General features: G+C 58.6%; 3 protein-coding genes across 3 annotated transcripts; 2 read left to right on the top strand and 1 right to left on the bottom strand.

Annotated features, from left to right (window-relative positions):
• Positions 1-400: 400 nt before the first annotated feature.
• ZNF575 (zinc finger protein 575) lies at positions 401-1,981 on the bottom strand. Its single transcript, XM_036744564.1, has 3 exons — positions 1,889-1,981; positions 1,438-1,535; positions 401-1,163 (listed from the first exon to the last, which is right to left on the bottom strand). Exons 2-3 carry the CDS (start codon positions 1,514-1,516, stop codon positions 475-477), a joined length of 768 nt encoding a protein of 255 aa, XP_036600459.1. The 5' UTR covers positions 1,517-1,535; positions 1,889-1,981; the 3' UTR covers positions 401-474.
• Positions 1,982-4,447: 2,466 nt separating this feature from the next.
• ETHE1 (ETHE1 persulfide dioxygenase) lies at positions 4,448-8,390 on the top strand. Its single transcript, XM_036744563.1, has 7 exons — positions 4,448-4,599; positions 4,739-4,883; positions 5,321-5,469; positions 6,339-6,468; positions 7,007-7,096; positions 7,959-8,075; positions 8,211-8,390. The coding sequence occupies exons 1-7, from the start codon at positions 4,486-4,488 to the stop codon at positions 8,261-8,263; spliced, it is 798 nt and encodes a 265-aa protein (XP_036600458.1). The 5' UTR covers positions 4,448-4,485; the 3' UTR covers positions 8,264-8,390.
• Positions 8,391-10,999: 2,609 nt separating this feature from the next.
• Positions 11,000-19,067, top strand: PHLDB3 (pleckstrin homology like domain family B member 3). Its single transcript, XM_036742968.1, has 15 exons — positions 11,000-11,494; positions 12,085-12,237; positions 12,846-12,983; positions 13,919-14,047; positions 14,185-14,343; positions 14,688-14,798; positions 15,058-15,147; positions 15,238-15,348; positions 15,530-15,629; positions 15,743-15,833; positions 15,930-16,017; positions 16,294-16,320; positions 16,902-17,172; positions 17,608-17,693; positions 18,246-19,067. The coding sequence occupies exons 1-15, from the start codon at positions 11,324-11,326 to the stop codon at positions 18,378-18,380; spliced, it is 1,860 nt and encodes a 619-aa protein (XP_036598863.1). The 5' UTR covers positions 11,000-11,323; the 3' UTR covers positions 18,381-19,067.
• Positions 19,068-19,539: the final 472 nt, after the last annotated feature.

The raw sequence follows: 19,539 nt of genomic DNA, 5'->3' as shown, positions 1-19,539 counted from the left end.
TAGGCATTGTGCCTATGGAGTGGAGAAGCCCTTTTTCTGGGGGGACATGCATGGGACACAAGCTTCCATGTAACACTTAATCAGAGGGCTGAGGTGACCTCAGCCAGCTGCCCCATCCCTCCCCTGTCTCCTCCTTCTCCCTCTGGGGCCAGAGAAAATGCAGAGAAAAAGAGTGGAAACCAGGCCAAATGAGGAGCAGCCTGAGGAGTCAGGGATGTTTAGCCTGGATCTGAGGGGGAGAAAAGGGAAGAAAGGGGGAGGGAGAGGGGAGGGGAGAGAGAAGGGGAGAAAGGGGGAGGGATGAAGGGAGGGGAGAGGGGAGAGGAGGGGGAGCTGTCCTCCCAGGCCACCCATGGGAACAATGCAGAACTGCCCCCAAGTGCCTACACAGAACCCCAGATGTAGAAATCGTCTCTTTATTGGCAGCAGGCGAGGGGCTGGGGTGGGGTGGGATCTACCAGTGCAGGGCAGAGTTCAGGCCCGCTCCCCTTTGTCCCCCTTCCTGGCCTTCCCTTCTCCACGGTGGCTCCGCTGGTGGAGGGCCAGGAGTCTGCGCTGGCTGAAGGCCTGGCCACAGCTCGGGCAGCGATGCTGAGGGTCTGCTGGGGCGGGAGGTGAGGGGGGAGCTGGGATGGGGACACCAGTAGCAGTAGGAGCATGGCGCCGCTGGTGGGCTGCCAGCTTGGAGGGGTAGCAGAAGGACTTGGGGCACTGTGGGCAGGGGTAAGGGCGAGTGCCACCAGCATGAGTGTGTCGGTGGGCAGCCAGCTTAGAGGGGTAGCAGAAGGACTTGGGGCAGTCTGGGCAGGGGTAGGGGCGGGCAGGTGAGTGGGTCCAGCGATGGGCAGCCAGCTTGGATCGGTGACCAAAAGCCTTGGGACAGTCCGGACAGGGGAAGGGGCGGGCACCACTGTGGGTGAGGCGATGGGCAGCCAGCTTGGAGGGGTAAGAGAAGGCCTTGTCACAGTCTGGGCAGGGGTGTGGGCGGGCCCCACCATGAGCCAGGCGGTGGGTGGCCAGCTTGGAGGGGTAGGAGAAGGCCTTGTCACAGTCTGGACAGCGGTGAGGGCGCTGAAGTGGTGGTGGGCGGCGGGCTCTAGACGGACCAGGGCGCTCCGATGCTGCTGCTGAGCTCCGCTTTGGCTTGGAGACTTTGCTGGAGGCTGGGGATGGGGATCAGATGGTATCCGCGGACTGAGTGAAAACGGCTCATCCCTGGAACTATCCTTTGCCCTTGGAGGCCGTGGCCCTCGTGGTCCCTTCCAGCCCCCATCTCCAGCCATGGGTCTCCTCCCTCCCGTGGGCACCTGACACGTCCTTCTCCAGAAGGTCTTCCCCTGTCCCCCAGCCCCTCGTGAGGGATCCCCCTCTCGTGGACACCGAGCTCCCCGCGCCCCCTTCCCGGAAAGGTCTTTTCTGGGGGTGGCTAGTTCTCACCGCCTCCGTTGGTCACTGACTCCTTGGCAGCAGGGCTTCTCCCTCTGCCCCCAGGCCCTTGCTCCCCTCGCTCCAGCATGATGCCAGCGGGGCTGGAGCTGGGAGAGGACAGAGGGGCACTCAGTCAAGGCCCCCATGTCTGCTGGAGGGTGCTGGGGGGGGAGGGGCGCCTCCAGTTCATTGGGAGAAGCAGGAAACCGTGGGGGCGGGGCCACGAGCTGCAGGAGGCTGACTTGGGCGGGACCAAGGCCCGCTGAAGGCGGGGCCTCGGATATCCAGGAGGATGATCAGGGGCGGGGCCACGGGTAACCAGGAGGCGGGGAGAGGCAGGACTTCTGTCCTGGGAGCGGGGCCCGGGGCGATCGGGAAGCTGATGGGGGCGTGGCCGCAGGTGACCGGGGCTGCCCTAGCGCTCAAGGGGCGGGGCCACGAAGCCCGTGGGCGGAGTTACCCGGTTCCGGGGCTCAGGCTCGCTCTGGGTCCATGGAGGGCGCGTTAACCCTTTCGTTCCTGTGGTCGCGTGTCATCGCCAGCGCCTGGCGGGGAAGGGCGCGAGGAAACCTGGAAGGGGAAGCAGCGCGAGCGGCAGATGCGACGGGGACACAGGCGTCCGGTCTGCGCCCCTTGAGAAGCCCGGAGTCAGGCCCCAGCCTCGTCCGCCCCGCCCAGGGCCCAGGGCTCGAACCGGGACCCCGACCTCTGGGCAGCCCCTCCCTGGGGGCGGGGCTCCGGCCCCTCCAGTCGCCCCCGCTGCTGCCGCGCTGCTCCGGGGCCTCTGCGGGGGCTTGCAGCTCTGAGCGCGCGCCCGAGGAGTGGGCGGGGACGGAGCTCCACGCAGGCGACGCGCGCGCACGCGCCCTGCACTCTCCTTCAGCGAGGGAAACGGGGGCGAGCACGCGAGGCAGGGCGCGAGCCTGCCTCTATCACCGGGGGAGATAAGGCGCATGCGCTAAGAGGAGCGACAGACTGGGAGTAGTGGGGTAAATACACAAAATAAACAGATAAGGAGAAGCGCGCTACGGTGGTCGCCCTGGATCAAGATTATCCGACGCGATCCCTTCGCTTTCTGTTGCTCTCCGGGCTGTCTCCTAGTCCTCTCCTTTTAAAGGAGCAGGGACCGAGGCCCAGCGAGAAGGTTCCTGCCCCAGATCCCCAGGCCGGTGCGTCGATAGGCACTGGCTGGAGAGTCGCTCCCCATCTCTGGGCCTCGGTTGCCCTATCTGTTGTACCAGAAGACCCCTGAGTGTCCCCCCAGCTCTCTACATCTCTGGTCAGAGACAACCAGAGATAGAGAAATAGAGAGAGACACGGGGAGTCCCAGAGCCGTGGGGGGCGGCCCCGAGATGGCGGCTGTTTGCATTAGCCTTGGTAGCCCCCCAATTAGAGCCGGGGGGAACAGGGCAGCGACGGGGGTGGGGCGTCGGGTCCCTCAAGAAGAGGGGCTGGCAGATAAGCCCCGGGCCCTGGAAGGGTGCCGTCTGGGCACCCCATGCCTAGGTCCCCCGGTTGCCCGAGGGAGGAGTATCCTTGGGGATGAAGATGGAGCACGGGTCGCTCTGGCTTCCTTCCCTGGACAGTGACTCCGCACATTCCTCCCACCCCCAAGTCGTGTAAACTTCCCACAAAGAAGGGCTCCCCCCGCCCACCTCCTTCCAGTCCCGGCAGGAGCCTGCGTGCCCGAGCAGCGAGCCCTCAGAACCACCGAGGCCGCGCCCTTCGTGTGATACCCAGAGATCAGCATGGCCCTGCCGTGGTCGGGAGAGGGGCGGTCAAGTCACCGCTAGGACCCCAAAGCCTGTCTCCGCCCCTCCACCTCGGCCCTCCTCATGCCCTGTCCCTCATTTTCCCGGCTCTTGGATACTTTGCAGCCACCATTCATTCTACATCCACCCACCCATCCAACCACCCATCTACCCATCCATCCACCCATCCATCCATTCATCCACCCATCCACTCATCCACATATCCCTCCCTCTGCTTGGCCCCGGGAGTGGGATGCCGGGTTTATGTGAAGTACCAGACCGGACTGGAGCTGGGAGAGAACAGGGGGACAGTCAGTCAAGATCCCCATGTCTGCAGGAGGGTGCTGGGAGGACGCGGCCGCTGGAGCTGCAGGAGGCTGATCCGGGCTGGGCCATGGGGAGGGGCTCCCGTCCTGGGGACGGGTGAGGAAACTGGCGCCTGGAGACCAAGGGACTCCCCCAAGGTCACATCCGTGAAGATAAGTGACTCGAACGCAGGTCCTAATCCGCAACAGTGGAGTTCCCTTGGGCTATCCTGTGGGCATCCCTCTCTTTTCGGGGGGAGGGGCGTTGCATTACCGAGCCTGTCTCCTTACGCCCCCGTGAACCCCTGGGGGGGGGGGTAGTGATTTAGACCCTTTCATAGGCGGAATTGGAAGCTGGGTCTCTCGAGCCTAAAGACAACAACAGTAATGATCATGAATTGCTGCTCCGCCTAGACTGGAAGCTTCCAGAGGGTAGGGGCTACTTTCGCTTCCGTCTTCGTGGCACCAGCGCCCAGCACAAAGCCAGGCACCTACCACAGCCGGAGATTTGGGAGTCAGCGGGCTACCGGCGTGCCTCGGGGCTAGTCTGTGGTCCATTCGAAGTATCATCGATTTCCTCATCTCTAAGCTGGGGATGACCGTATCGACCGGGCTCAGAGGGCTGATGCTAGATTAAAACAGCGCTTTAGTACTGTGAGCCCCTCCACCCCCGCCCCCTGCATAAATATCAGTTTACAAATAACAACTGCTCCCATATCCTTGGCACTTAGAGATCCCCAAAGCACGGTTACGCCTGAGTAGGGCGCGCTGGGTAATTAGAAGGCCCGTTTTACAGACTGGAAAACAGGCTCAGACAAGGTATCTAGCCCGGGGTCTTGGGATTCGAACTCGCTTCTCTCTGTTCCAAAAGAGGGTGAGGTTTGCGCGGCCCCTTTAAGGCCCCTCCCTGGCTGGCAGGGCCAAACCACTCCCGGGAGGCGGGCGCGGCCCCTCCCCTGGCTCTGGTCTCGGGGCAGCGCTAACCGACCTCAGTCCGAGCGATGGGGCCGGGACTGCTGCTGCGCGTGCATGGGCTGCTGCGGGCTCCGGGGCTGCGCTGGGGACGATGTCGGAGGGCGTTCAGCGTGCGGGCGGACGGGCTCCTGCTGCGCCAGGTGAAGGCGGGGGCCGGGATGCCGGGGTCCTCAGGATATATGGATGCTGGAGAAAAGGGGGAGGATGTAATGGGGGGCTTCAGGCTGGGAGCAGGACCCCCTCTTCATCCCGACGTCTTCTCCTGTCCCCCATTTCCAGCTCTTCGAAGCCAAGAGTTGTACCTACACTTACCTGTTGGGGGACCGGGCCACTGGGGAGGCTCTGCTGATCGATCCGGTGCTGGACACCGCCTCCAGGGATGCTCGACTAGTCCAGGAGCTCGGCCTGCGCCTCCTGTATGCAGGTGAGCCTGGCCCAGCTGCCTGGGCCCGGAGGCAGGCAGGGACTGGGAGGCTGGACCCCCAGTGTGCACCGAGCTTGGAGAGCTTCCAGAAACGCCGATCGGTGCCTAGTAGCCAGGACTGTGCCCCGCAAGGCACCAGAATGAAAAGCTGCCACTATCTGCCCCCAGGAGGTCCTCTACTCCTCTGAGGGGATTTGCTTTTGCTTAATTCTTCCTAGGGCCGGGGTGGGCTTGGGTATAGTGGGTGTGGCCATGGGTCTCCCGTTCATTTACGGGTAGGATACCAGACCGCTTTGTACCGGATGGTTTGGAGGAGGGAGAGACTGGAGGTCAAGAGGAAGTCGCTACTGGAGGTCCAGGCGAGAGGTGTGAGCGGAAGAGATTGTCTCTAAGGCCCCTCCCCACTCTGACATCCCGCCCTCCCCTTCCCCCAACAGTCAACACGCACTGCCATGCAGACCATGTCACGGGCAGCGGTCTCCTCCGGTCCATGATTCCTGGTTGCAAGTCTGTCATCTCCCGTCTCAGTGGAGCCAAAGCTGACCTGTTCCTGGAGGACGGTGACATCCTGTCCTTTGGGCGATTTGTGAGTTGCCCAGGGAGGGGCAGGGCCAGGGCAGATGAGTCTGGCAAACGGGGTGAGGCAGGAATCACCAGGGCATAGCTAAAGGGGCCATAAACACACCCTTGGCACTGGGTGAGAAGGGCAGGTGTGACCGGGGACATCGGCATGTGATCATTAGAATCAACACATTTCCTGGAGTTAGCACAGCCCTGGGGTGGGGGAGGGGAGGACAGAAGGAAGAGCCAGGTCTGGGAGCCAGTCACCACAGGGACACCCAGAGTTTTATATGAATAATGTGTTGTTACACTATATCCTGCGTATACGTATATGTGTGTATATGTGTGTGTGTATACGCACACATAATTTTCTGTGTGAAAGCAGCCATTTTCGCATCAATAGAATGTTTACAACAGGAACATCATGGGTGGTGGATAAATGTCTCTGACCCATCCTGGCTCTGTGACCCTGGACAAGTCAATTTCTTAAGGTCCCCAGGCCGTTAAGACTGGAGCCAGGCTGGAGAGAAGCTGCCAGTGGCGGGCAGGCTCCATGCAGAGAACTCTTAGAGGAATGAAATCAGAGATCTACCAAGGGAAAAAAAATGACCCTCGGCGAGTGGTTCTTCTGAAATTCTTCAGGAAGGAAGTGTGGCCATGATGTAACCCAGAGGTGGGGAGCCAGCCCACAGTCACACAACCAGAGTGTTGGATGCCAGATTTAGCAGTGGCAGGGCCTTCAGCCATCACTGAGTCTGATCCACTCATTTTTTACAGATGGGGAAACTGAGGCTGGATTTGAAAGGTAGATTTCCATAACAAGGTTCCTATCCCAGCCCTGGAGCCCAGGTAAAGGACAGGCAGGGCCTGCTCTCATCTCTAATTCCCCCTCAGGCCCTGGAGGCCCGGGCCAGCCCAGGCCACACGGATGGCTGCCTGACTTTTGTCCTGAGCGACCACAGTGCAGCCTTCACCGGGGATGCCTTACTCATCCGGGGATGTGGACGCACAGACTTCCAGCAAGGTCTGGGCCCCAGCCCCTACACGGGCTCCCTCCAAGAATATTTAGTGTTATCTCCAACAACCCTGTGCCTTGGGCGGTAGGAGTAGGCTTGTCCTCTTTTAGCCTAGGGCTGGAAATCAGGAGTGGGGCTTATCTGTGATTAGACCATCCTCAGGGCAGAAAGAGGCTGGGCGCATTCTCCCGGTTTTCCAAATGAGGAAAGTGAAGCCTAAAGAGGGAAGGGTGTTCACCTGAGATGACACAGGGAGGCAGGGGAAGACTTGCATCTGGGACCCAGTTCCTCCGTGCTTCCCAGTCCTAGGCTTCCTTCTCTTGAGCGCACACCCTCTCTCAGTCGTCTCCCTGCCCCTTGTCTCCCTTGGGGTGTTGGGTAGGGAGGTGCGTGAGGCTGCTGCTGAGCTCCTGCTCTTGGAGGGACGGTGGGTGGGAGTAAGCACTTAGACTGCACCTACTGTGTGCAGTATGATCTCATTTGTTCTTGGGCAACCCCACACTCATCAGGGCTCCATGAAGACCTCCTTTCTTCCCACCCCTCCAGGCTGTGCTAAGACTTTGTACCATTCAGTCCATGAGAAGATCTTCACCCTTCCTGGAGACTGCCTTATCTACCCAGCTCATGACTACCAAGGTGTGAGGGCTTCCAGGAGATCTTGTGTTGGGAGAGGGAGGAGGACCAGTTACAAGACTGTGCATATGAGGAAACTACAACTCCCAGAGGCCATTAGGGTACACACAGTAGAACCGCACCTTCCAGAGGCTCTCGGGGTACATGGTGGGAGAACTACAGCTCCCAGAGGCCCTTGGGAAAGCAGAACCACAGCTCCCAGAGGCCTTTGGGGTGCACAAAGGAGAACCACAACTCCCAGAGGCCTTTGGGCTGTGTACAGAACCAGAGGCCCTTGGGGTGTGCAGAGGAGCCTCACAGATCAGCCCTGGGGAATGGGGCTCCAGAGAACCATAGCTCCCAGAAGCCCTTGGGAGCTCTGAACCACAATTCCCAGAGGCCCTTTGTGCACAGGAGAACCACATCTCCCAGAGTTTTTAAGCATGGGTGGGGGGGAAGGTGGGAGCAGGGTGTAGCTTATGTGGAGGCGTTTATGGACCATTAGAGCTCTCAGAGAGCATCAGCTTTTGGACTTCCATCCCTCTCAGTGGAGCTGGGACGGGCCATAGCGTGTGAGGCACCCTTGTTGCCCCTGCCCATAAAGCACTCTGATCCACCCAGGTGTAGCTCCTAGGGCTGATGGAATATGTAGTCCAGCATGGCATATGCCTGCCTAGGACAGCTTTCACCGGGGATGCCTTACTCATCAAGTGTCAATTGCCCGTCAACAGAAGTGGGACAAGCTTCAGGGGCTCTTGACAGTGACTGCCCTTCCCCTGGGCTTGGGGGAACCCCAAGGGTGGTTTGGTGGTGTTTGGGGAAGGGGGCTGGAAAAAGGGCTCTGGGAACCAAATGGGCACATGGGGTGATACTTGTTGGGTAACAGGGCATACAGTGTCCACTGTGGAAGAAGAGAGGACTCTGAACCCTCGCCTCACCCTCAGTTGTGAGGACTTCATCAAAGTCATGAACAACCTTAACCTGCCCAAGCCTCAGCAGATCGGTAAGAAGCCCAGAGGTCGTGGTTGTCTGAGGGGGGTGGGACCCCTGGGGCCCCCAGGGGTCAGGCATAGTGAAGCAAGGTGCCTGAATTCCTGGGAGCTTCCTCCTTTGTCTCACCCTCCTCCTCCCTCTGCAGACATCGCTGTCCCGGCCAACATGCGCTGTGGCATTCAGGAGCCCCCCAGCTGACTTCCTCGAGAGGGCACCCCCCAGCTCAGCGACTCAACTCCACCTGCTCCCACTGGGAGGAGGTTCTAACAGTGATAGACCCCACCTCCCCTCCAGATTCCGTTAATAAAAACTTTTTTTGCTCAAACCTTTTCCAGTCCTTCATCTTAGCTCCCATTTATCCCATCTGCAGCATGTTTGAACATGATTGTTTACAGGTTGTCTCCCCATCAGACTAGGAGCTACTGGAAGGCAGAGGTTGTCTCTTAGCTTTCCTTGTAACCCCAGGGTTTAGCACAGTGCCTGACACATAGTTGGTCAGTCATGTTTCAGTTGTGTCCAACTCTTCATGACCCTGTCTGGGGTTTTCTTGGCAAAGTTACTAGAGTGGTTTGCCATTTCCTTCTCCAGCTCACTTTACAGATGAGGAAACTGAGGCAAACAGGGTGAAGTGACTTGCCCAGGGTCACCCAGCTAGTAAGTGTCTGAGGTCAGATTTGAACCCCGAAAGAAGAGTCTTCCTGACTCCAGACCCGGTACTCTATGCACGATGGAGCCACCTAGCTGCCCCTGGCACATAGTAGGTACTTAAAGTATGTGCCTTGATTGATTGAACCCAGATTGTCTAAACTGGGAACCTGGGGTCCACGTCCCCTAGTACCATCCTTGGCTCCGGATATACTTGGTCTTCATTAAGTACTTCTTCAGGGCCAGGAACCATGCTAGGCATTGTGGTTATAAAGACAAAAATGCTTCCTGCTTCTTAAGAACTCAACTCCCTCAACTTTCTGGGAATAGAACCTACGTTCGATTTGAAGTGGAAGGCTCATGGCACCTAGGATTTAAGTGGGGGAGGCAGGATGGTTCGAGGGACAACACTGGTTCAGAAGCTCTGGGTTTGAATCCTGGTTCTTCCACTTCCTCCCTGTGTGGCCTAAGGCAACTCTGGACCTCAGTAAAATGAGGGGGTTGAACCTGATGTCCTTTTAGGTCCTTTCTAGCTCAAAGTCTCTAAGTGAGAAGTCAGCCAAATCTATGTGATAATGGATGGGTGCTGTGTGCCGGGCGTTGTGCCAAGCACTTTACAAATATTATCTCATTTGATCTTCATAACAACCCTGGGAAATGGTGCTGTTACTCCTGTTTTCCAGCTGAAGATGTGGGGCAGAGGTTAGAAGGCTGGTTTTGACTGGCCAGACAAACTGCTGAAGGGCTTGTCTTGCTGGCGAGCACCACTAGGGGGCATATGTTGGCAGGGTTTGTGGGACTGACCACGGGGGGGGGGGGGGGAGGGGGGGGCCGCGGCTCTGTATTCAACTGCTCTGCCAGTTAGGGTAGGGATGGGAAAAGACACCGCAGACCAGAGAGCTCTCCCTCTGGGAACCCGGGCAGGCCCATGTGGGGGATGTTTGGGGAGGAGGGAGCTGGAAAGTTTTCATTTAAACTTCCTGTTTTTGCCCCGGGAGGAAGGGTCTGGACACATGACCTTGAACTCCTCCCTCCAGTGAACCCCGCCTCCCAGTGTGGCACAGGGACTGAGCCGGTTCTCCCCATTACTCATCACGAGATACCCCCCCTCCCCAGGCCCCCAAACCGGTCCCAGCCCTTCCAAAGGGGTCATTAGAGGGAACAGCCCCACCCCTCCACCTGCAGGCCTGGGTCCCAAGGGGACAGGAAATTCGGGGCTGGGACACAAGAAATTCAGTCTTTGAAGCTGGACAATTGGATACTTCTGTCGTCCAGGGTTTGGGGGCTGGCAAATCATGCGTTGGGCTCCATGGTGGTGGTGGTAGGGAGATACCTGGGTCCCTGAAGATGACGTCCTAAAGACCAGATCCCTGGGCTTCTGGGTTGGGCCTGAAACGTTTACCTCCCCCCACCCCCCCGGAGGGGGGACCAGGACGCTTGGTTCTCGGGGTGTGGGCACTGGAAGGGCCAGATACCTGGCTCCCTGCAGAGCTGTCAGACCTGTTCTCTCTCCTCCTTTTTCTCCTCCCACTTCCCCCTCCCCTCCCCGCATCCGGGCTCCTGCGGGGGGGGGGGGGGCCCGGCCCCTCCCTCCTCCCCCGCCACCTGTCCCGTGGGCAGAGGCCAGGGCTCTGGGAACAAGGAGAGGCCTGCGGAGGAGACAGAGCGGGTGAGGGGGCTGGACACCCGGGGCTGTGAGGGTGCGGGGGCTAGGGATTGGGACACCTGGGTTCCGGAGGGGGTGGCTGAAGGATCGGGAGGCCTGGGTGCCTGAAGGGGCAAGGGGAGTGGTTTAGGGCACCTGGGTCCCTGAAGAAATGTGTGTATCTGTGTTAATCAGAATGCCAGGGTTCCCGAGTGGGGAGGGGGGAAAGCCCCAGTCCCAGGAGGAGAACCCTAGGGACCTAGACCCCTGGATCGGTGAGGGTCAGGGTCAGAGGTGGTCGGTGGCTCTTGGGAAAAGGGGTCTTCCTGGGCATTTCTCTAGGCCATGGGCTGGTTGAGGCAAAGAAGTGAGCGGGACTGGTAGGATGAAGCCAAGTTCTTGCAAGGATCCGCGATCTGAGCCCCCGGAACAGGCCCTGACCCAATCCTGCCGGGCCTCAGCCCCTCAGTATCCCACTCGCGAAATTCCTTAGGTCCCTCCTCCGAAGCCTTCCCCAAGCCTCAGGTCCCGCCCCTAGCTCTTCTTAGAGCCCGCCTCCAGAGCTCTGGCTTGGTTCCTGAGTCCGTTCGATCCCACCCCCTGAGCCCCCTGCCCAATCCCCGAGTCCCTCCGACCAGCCCGGCTGAGCCCCCTCTTCCTCCTCGGAGTTCTTCAGCCCCGCCCCCTTAGACCCTTTACCCAATTCCTGAGCTCTCCCGTCCTTCACGGGATACTATAGGCCACACCCCCTGGGCCCCCTTGTCCTCGGGGTATCGTACATCTCTTTCCCTGAGCCCCCTGCCCAATCCCTGAGCTTCCTTGCCCCTCCAGCTCAGAGCCCCCAGACTCTTGTCCAAGTCCCTCGGGCCCCTCCCCCATAGCCAAGGAGAGGAGAGCCCTGCCCTCAGCCCCTTCTCCCCCAGCAGTCTCCGGAGCCTGAGCCGAAGGCAGTCCCGTAGGCGACAGACATGGGAGTCCCGACGAGCCCCGAGAATGGGAGCCAGGAGCGGTCCGAACGTCCTGAGGGCCAAGCCGAAGTCGTGGAGACCCGCGAGCAAGAAGTCTCCGAGGCCCCCAGCGCAGCCTCCAGGGAAGAGGAGGATGAAGAGGGGAGCAGTACCGAGAGCGGTCGGGACCAGGTGAGAGCCAGAGACACCAAGAGATACTGAGACAGAATGACATGGGGGGAGGGGTGGGGGAGAGGGCAGAGACACTGAAAGCGACACAGAGAGATGGAGAATGAGAGACGCAGAGACCCGAGAAACCCAGAGACAGTGAGACAGAGGAAGGAAGCCAGAGACACAGAAGTCCAGGACACCGAGAAACGCTGAGAGACAGTCACAGAGAGGCAGGGACGCTGTGAGACACAGAGATAGAGACAGAAACGCAAAGACAAGAAATGGGGAGAGATACAAAGAAACAGAGATACATCGAGACGTAGGCACAGGGAACCAGACTGACAGAGATAGGTACAGAGACAGACTGAGAAACCCAGAGACGTAAAGACACGAGACACCGAGAGACACAGAGACAGGGAGCTGAGACACCGATATAGAGAGACGGAGAACTCAGAGCCAGTGATACGTAGACAACCAGAGACAAAAAGACACGGGGACCGTCAAGACAGAGATCGTGACCTAGACAGCCAGACATACCGAGACAGACCAAAAATGACCAAAACAGTGAGACCCAGAGATCAAGCAGTGAGAACATGTCCTTACTCCTGCAGGGCGAAGCCCACTCCACGCCACCCCCTGTAGAGGGGCCACGAGGCGCAGCCCGGCGTCTAAGAGGGCAGCAATTGGAGGCGCTGACTCGGGTGGCCCTGATGGAGCAGCGGGTCAAGGAGCTCCAGCAGCAAAGGAAGGAGCTGAGGATCGAGGTGCGGACCCAGGCGCCCTGCTTCCCGCAGCCCCCTCCCCTCAGGGACCCCAGCTTCCCCACCCCTAACTCCCTCCCCCAGTCACCCAGACACCCTGCTCCCCAAAATCCCTCCCCTGGGGACTCTGGCTTCCCCACCCTCCCAGTCCCCTCCTCCAGTCAGCCAGACACCCAGTTCCTCAAAATTCCTCCCCTGGACCCTGGCCTCCCCTTTCCCAGCTCCCTCCCCTAGTTAGCCAGATACCCTGCTCCCCAAAATCCCTCCCTTGGGGACCCTGGCTTCCCCACCCCTAGCCCCCTCCCCCAGTCACCAGATACCCCACTTCCCAAAATCCCTCCCCTGGACCCTGGCCTCCACCCTCCCAGCTCCCTCCCCCAGTCACCCAGACACCTTGCTCCCTGAAATCCCTCCCCTCAAGGACCCCAGCTTCCCCCCTCCCAGTCCCCTCCCCCAGATACCCCACTCCCCAAAATCCCTCCCCTGGGCATCCTGGCTTCTCCACCCTCCCAGACCCCTCTCCCAGTCGCCCAGGCATCATACTCTCCCTAGTCCCCTCCCTTCATGCACCCAGAGATCTGGACCCTCAGCTCCCCATCCCTCCACCGCAGATGGAGGTAGAGGTGGCTTTGCTTCGAGGGGAGCTGGCTGGTGAGCGAGTGGCTGCCCGGAGGGAAGAGGAGCAGCTGCGGGAGCTTCAGAGACAGCAGGAGGCAGCTGAGCAGAAGGCGGGGGAGCAGAGGAAACAGGTGCGTGGAGGAGGGGCCCATGGTCCTGGGGAGGGGGTGGGGGGTGAGGCTCCCTCTTTGGTCTACGGAAGGGGGTTGTTCTCCTGTTGCACAGATGAACAAACTGAGGCACAGAATGGGATTTAGCATGCTAAAATCCCAGAGTGCATAGTGGTGGCAGAACCTGGATCAGAAACCAGGTCTCCTAAAGTCCCAAGTCCTTACATTTGGGCAGTGAGACTCCAGGGGCATAGGTAGGAGACTGAAGGCAGCTGACCTAGATAGAACATTGGGGCTTGAAGGGACCTTAGAAGAGGAAACAAGGAATGTCAGAGCAAGGTAGGTACCTTGGAGACCATCAACATACAGAGGGGAAAACTGAGGCCCCCAGAAGGCACTTGCTTTGGGTCACCCAGAGCTGGGTCTCCTGACATCAAACCCAATGTTCTTCCCACTCTGCCATGAAACTAGGGTGATTCTAGAGGACGGTGAAACCCAGAAAGGTCAGGGTGAAGCCCAGGGTGATGGAGCATTCAAGGTCCCCTAAAGGAAGCATGAAGGAGGGACTCTGTCTTACAAGGGGAGACCGAGGCACAGAGAGGTCATACAGCTAGCCTGGGACTAGGACCCAGGCGTCCTGATTCCCGTGTCAGGCCTCTCTCTTTCCCTCCCTTTCTAGGGGCCTATCAGATTTTGGACAAGTGCCTGCCCCTCTCTGGGCCTGTTCTCTCATGTGTAAAGTGTGTTGGGTGGGGGCAGGGTGGGGGTGGAAAAGAGGAAAGGGTTGTTGTAATGGGTGATGTCTAAGGGAAGGGCCCTTCCTGATTGAAATCCTGGTATCTCTTGGCCTTGACAAGCTGTGCGATGGCAAATGACTTTGGCATCTTTTGGTCAGTGAGGGGCTTGGAGAAGCTCTAAGAGTTTCAGTCTCTGCTTCTTGGGGTTGGTCCTGCCAGGAGCAGCAGCGTCTAAGGGAGGCCCGGGCCCGGGTGGAGGCCCTTCGGCTGAAGCTAGAGGAGGCTCAGGACAAACTGGACTCAAAGCCTGAGGGTGACAGGGAGGAGCTGATGAAGGGGGTCCAGGAGGTAAGTGAATGCTGCTCCCCACCAAAGGACCCAGGCATCCCAACCCCTAATCTAATTCCCCCCTTAGGTATCCACCAGCCCCCATTCCCCTCAGGGGCCCAGGCTCTCTGATCCCCCAGCCCCTCCCTCCTCCCCAGGTGTCTGAGCAGTTGGATGCTGCCCAGCGTTCCTATGAGGATCTGGAATTCCAGCAGCTGGAGAAGGAAAGTAGCTGTGAAGAAGAAGTGGACGGGCCAGGGCACCAGGGGCTGGGCCCCAAGATCCGAGAGCTGCAGGGGAGCCTGGCCCAGCACAGGGTGAGCCTCAGCAGAGCCCAGCCTCCCTCCCCTGTCCCTGTCTCTGTCTGCCTCACTCAGCATGTTTGTGTCTTGTCTCCCAATCCTTTACTCTGTGGGCGTCTCCATAAGTGGAATGGGTAGGCTTGGAGGTGGTAGGCTCCCCATTCATCCTGGAAGTCTTCAAGCAGAGGCCAGAGGGCCACTGGTTGGATATAGTCTTCTGAGGTCTCTTCCAATGTCCCCCCTGTGACTCTGTGTGGTATGGATCCCCAGGGGTCAGTTGATCTGCTTTGAGGTCTGATACCAGGCAGGGTGCTTGGGTCTTTCTGCAAATCTCTGAGTCTTGGGCCGGGTCTTCTCAGCGTCGAATCCAGGTCTTAGAGGAACAACTGGGATCGCTTGGGGAACAGATGGCAGCTGAAAGCCGTGGCCTGAGCCGAAAGAAAGAAGAGGCATTGCAGGCCTTAAGCCAGGTGACCCCGACTTCCCTGGCGCAACCCTGAAGTCCTATCAAGCCCAGCAGGACAGGCTTAAAGTAGTTTCCAATTGGGAGCTTCTCGCCAACACCCACTGGATTATGTGTCTGTGGTCAAGTCACTTCATAGCTGACCTAATTGTTCTATGATGTAAAATGAGGCTAAGAATCCTTTACATGCCATGAGGCAAGGGTTCTTGGGGGGTCCTCAGGTTCTGAGATCCCCTGCCAATTTGCTGAATCCTCCTTCTACCCAGGAGCGGAACCGGCTTCTGGAACTCAGCCACCTGCAGGGAACCCAAAGTGGAGACGGCAGTTTCTCTGAGCAGAGCCAGGCCTTAACCAAGGTAATGGGAACCCTTACCCCTCACCCCAGGGGCAGACAAGAATCCCCGTGCCACTCCCTCCCTTTGGGCTGATCCTCATCTTCTGTCCAGCTGCTGATCACCCAGAAGACAGATCGCCAGCTCCTGGTCCTACAGGATTCCTTGGCCCCAGCATCAACGGCCGCCTCCTCCTGCCTCTTCTCTGTGCACAGCTCCCTCCAGGTGGGGCTTGGGCTGAGAAGTGGGGGAGACCTAGGGCTAAGACCCTGAGGCTGGGAGGCTGTCGGAAGTGGGCCCCAAACTGATGCTCTCCTATTTCTGTTTCTCTTTCCTCTCTCCCCATATCTGCTCTCCTCTCCTGTCTTATTCCTCCCCTTTCTCCTCTCTTCATCTTCCCCTCCAGGGCTCCTTTGGGCTCCAGAGGACCGGTAGTTTGCCTCGGAGAAAGGGAGACCGGGCCCGACAGAGGGGATCTACAAGACCCCTGTCCCTGCACTGCAGCCGTGAGTATCTTGTCCCCCGTCAGAGAACTATGGGAGCAAGGATGGAGAAGGGGTGTGGGTGGGGTAAAGGGGGGAAAGAGATGAATCCTCTAAGCTGCTTCCCTCCCTCTCAGGGCCCCTGGAGGCCTCTGCCCTGCAGCCCCCTCCAGGGGACCCCCAGAGACACCCTCTGTACCAGCTGCTGAACTGTAGCCCTGGAGCCAGGTGAGGAGAAGGATAGAGATGAAACAGGAGTGGGTCAGGGGAGGAAAGGGCACCTGGGGACAGGGCTGGTACTCCCGGGCCTTTCCTGTCCTCCAGTTATGGAGTGCCCCATCCCGATATCATCCGAATGGAGAAGCTGCTACAGCAGGCTGTGGCAGAACGAGAGAGGCTGATCCAGGCCCGGGTAAGAGCCAGGGACCCTGACTGGAGGAGGTCCTGGCCTTCTAGATCTCCTAAGGACCCTGGGGTTCTAGTATCCTGCCTCTTGAGGACCTGGGCACTTTACCCCCATCTCTCTCAGGGACCCTCCAGTCCCCAACCTCCTTAAATTCCTAACTGTACTGATCCCATTCCCTGCCCACTGGGCACATCTCTGACTTTGCTGGCACAGGGCATGGGACCTCAGGTTTGGGGGGCTTTGGTCCCCCACTGATTCTCCGTCCCACTCTGACCCCCACAGGAGGGGACTAAGAGGACCAAGGAGGAAGCCAGAACTATTCCAGCCATCATGGTCAGTGATGCCCCCCCTCAACCTCCCAGCCAGCCCCTTGATTCCCCACTCTCTCGTGCACCTGGGTTCTTCCTGAGCCACCCCTGGTCATCCAGGTGCTCTGGTTCCACCCCCACCCCACTTCAGTCTACACCATCCAGCTCAGCGCCCCCTCCCCAGCTTTAAATCCTAAGGAGCTAGGTGGTGCAGTGAGTAGATCCCTGGAGTCAGGAGGACCTGAGTTCAAATCCAGCCTCAGACACTTGACACATTTACTAGCTATGTGACCTTGGGCAAGTCACTTAACCCCAATTGTCCTGCCTTCCCCCCTCAAAAAAAAAAAAGTCTAAATCCTGAGGAATGAGGATGACTCCACCTTTCTGAAAGTGTTTCCTCCATTGTAAAGACAGTCCCTGACCTACCTGCCCTACCTGCCACACAGGCTCAGTGGCACAAATCTTAGTTTAATAAACTCCCAGGGAGCCAATGATAGAACCCAGCCCCCCCCCCCCATCTCTCTCCACCCCTCGTCCAACAACCAGATTAGCTCCTTCCTCTGTTTCTCCTTGATTTTGGAGTCACCCGGATCCTGTCCATGTCTCCCCCTCATTCAGGCCCCACCACCACCCCTGCCCCCACCACCGCCACCCCGCCCTCCAGGCCCCCGGGTTCTAGACTTGCACCAACACCTGGAACGCTGGGGCCACAGCCCCGAAAGCTGCCCTCATGTTCGAGTGACCAGTGGCTGCTGTCGGGGGCCACTGGTGAAGGTGGGGGGCCGGATCAAGACCTGGAGAAAGCGATGGTTCTGCTTTGACCGCCATGCCCGCCGGCTCGCCTACTATGCTGGTGAGGGGTGACCCCTCCTTCTCCACTGCCAACCTCACCTTTCCTCACCTCTTTCAGGAGTGAGACATGTGACCTTGGCCCAGCTGGTCTCCTCTTAAATAGGAGACTAGATGGTCCCTCTACATCCCAAAACTTAGGCTCTAAAGCCTGGCCCTGCCTCAGTTTCCTTCTCTGTAAAATGATCTCCAAGGTCCCTGCTGGATCTAAATTCCAGACTTTGATGACCCAACCCTTGTCTACACAATGTTAAGGACCTTTGACCACAGGCTCAAATTTGGACCCTGACATCATCCTCTGCCATTGGGCCCATTCCCTCACCCACCCTCCTGACAGCTGGAGTGACCAACTGTAAACTCAACCTCCAGGCCTTCCCTCCCTCTTACCACCTCAAAACAAAACAAACAAAAACCCCTCCCTATTCTCTCCATATCTCAGACAAAGAGGAGACCAAACTCAAGGGAGTCATCTACTTCCAAGCCATAGAAGAGGTATACTATGACCACCTTCGATGTGCCTTCAAGGTGAGCTTCCTTTCCCCAGGTCAGTGCTCATTCTTAAGAAAAATAAAATAAAAAATACTTGGCCTGCTCCCTTCTTGCCCGGAATGACAACAGAGAGCAGGACTCCCCTGTACATTTAGGCCTTAGCATCCCCCATCAGAAAATGGGAGCAGATGGTTCCTCCCAACTCTGACATTCAGGCATTTCAGGTGCAAAGGGACCCATTTCCAACATTCTCTCTTCCAGTTCCGACATTCTGTTGGGACCAGGCTCATTCTTAGCCCTGGATTCTGAATCAGAGGTCCAGGGTGTGAGTGCTATTTCTGCCCCACTTAGTTCGGTAGCCTTGGGCACGTCATTGCTCCTTTCTGGGTCTCAGTCTCCCCAGAGTGTTGGACTAGGTCTCTGGAGCCCCCCCCCACCTCTAAACACACACCCTGAAACACCCTTGGTGGTGGTGGTGGAGGAGGGGCTGCCTAAGGGGGGAAGGTCTCTGGTCCCTGATAATTCAGTGTCGGGAGGGGCTGGGGCCCGAGAGAAGAGCCACCGAATTCACACCCCTTCGTCCTTCAGAGCCCCAGTCCCCGCTTGACGTTCTGCGTCAAGACCTACGAACGCCTCTTCTACATGGTGGCCCCCAGCCCAGAGGCCATGCGAATCTGGATGGACGTCATCGTGACTGCTGCAGATGAGAACCACGCCCCCTGATCCAGGCCCTCAACTGCCCCCAAATCCCCACCCTTTCGGAACTTGCCCTTACAGCGCCCCTTCCACTGCCTAGTATTGACATGGCCCAGGCCTTCTTAACCTCTCTGTGCCTCACTGTCCCCATCTGTAAAACGACGGTTTGACGAGCCGATTTCTGAGGTCCCTTCCAGCTCAATCCCACGATCCAGATGCTATGAATTTACCCCTATCGAGGCTCCATCCACTGCCCAGTGTTTAAAGCCGGGGCATTCTAGCCCTGGTAACTTTCAGGAGGAGGCCCCGCCTTCTGCCAAACGTTCGTACCCCCAGTGTTCTGTTGCTTGTAACTTTCCCGGGAAGGCCCCGCCCCATGCCGAACGTTCGTACCCCCAGTGTTCTATTGCTTGTAACTTTCTAACTTTCCCGGAGAAGGCCCCGCCCCCTGCCGAACATTCCCACCCCCGGCGCTCTCTCTCTTCCGAACTTTTTCCCGACCCAGGAAGCCCAATCCCCTGGGAACGGTCGCTTCCTCCTGGTGCGCTTCCTCTGTTCGGCAGGTTCGAGCTCGGTTTTCCACGTGCCCCCGGAGGAGGCAGCTGCCGGCCTCACCTCGCCGGCTCTCGGGTCATTGGGGCGCGCGGGGGCGGGGAAGGGAGGTTTATTTATTGACGTACATGTGGGGTTAAATTAAATACCGAGGAAAAACAATCGTGGTTGTTGTTGTTTGCCCACAACCGGGGCATCCTACTCCTCCAAGCTTCTCTCCTGGCCTCCGCTCTCAGGGACCTAGGAGGATTGAGCCCCTCCCCCGACCCCCATTTACGTCCTCATCCCCCAGCCCCCATTTTCATCCAGGGAGCCTATTAGGGACCTGAGCTCCAGTCCTCACTCGTCAGGGGCCCCAGCCTTTGCCCTTTTTCACGTTTGGGGGAAACCAAGCGTCCTGGCTCTCCCCAGCCTTTTTTTTTTTAGGGACTCAGGGAAATGACACGCAGATACACCCTGTGAACTTGAGGAGGGGGCTGGGGCTCAGAAGGGAGCCTGAGTCAGGAAGCCTCAGGTTCCCGTCCTCCTCCCATGACCCGCAGGAAGCCTCGAGCCCCACCCTTAGGAAGGAAGCATTGATCCTCCCTCACCTTTCATTTTGTGGCTGCTCTCTTCTGCCCGTATGGGCCCCCTC

The sequence above is a fragment of the Trichosurus vulpecula genome, chromosome 2 (genome assembly GCF_011100635.1).
Source record: "Trichosurus vulpecula isolate mTriVul1 chromosome 2, mTriVul1.pri, whole genome shotgun sequence".
Lineage (NCBI taxonomy): Eukaryota > Metazoa > Chordata > Mammalia > Diprotodontia > Phalangeridae > Trichosurus > Trichosurus vulpecula.
The sequence above is the reverse complement of the archived record's forward strand: the minus strand, read 5'-3'. Positions and strand labels throughout refer to the sequence as shown.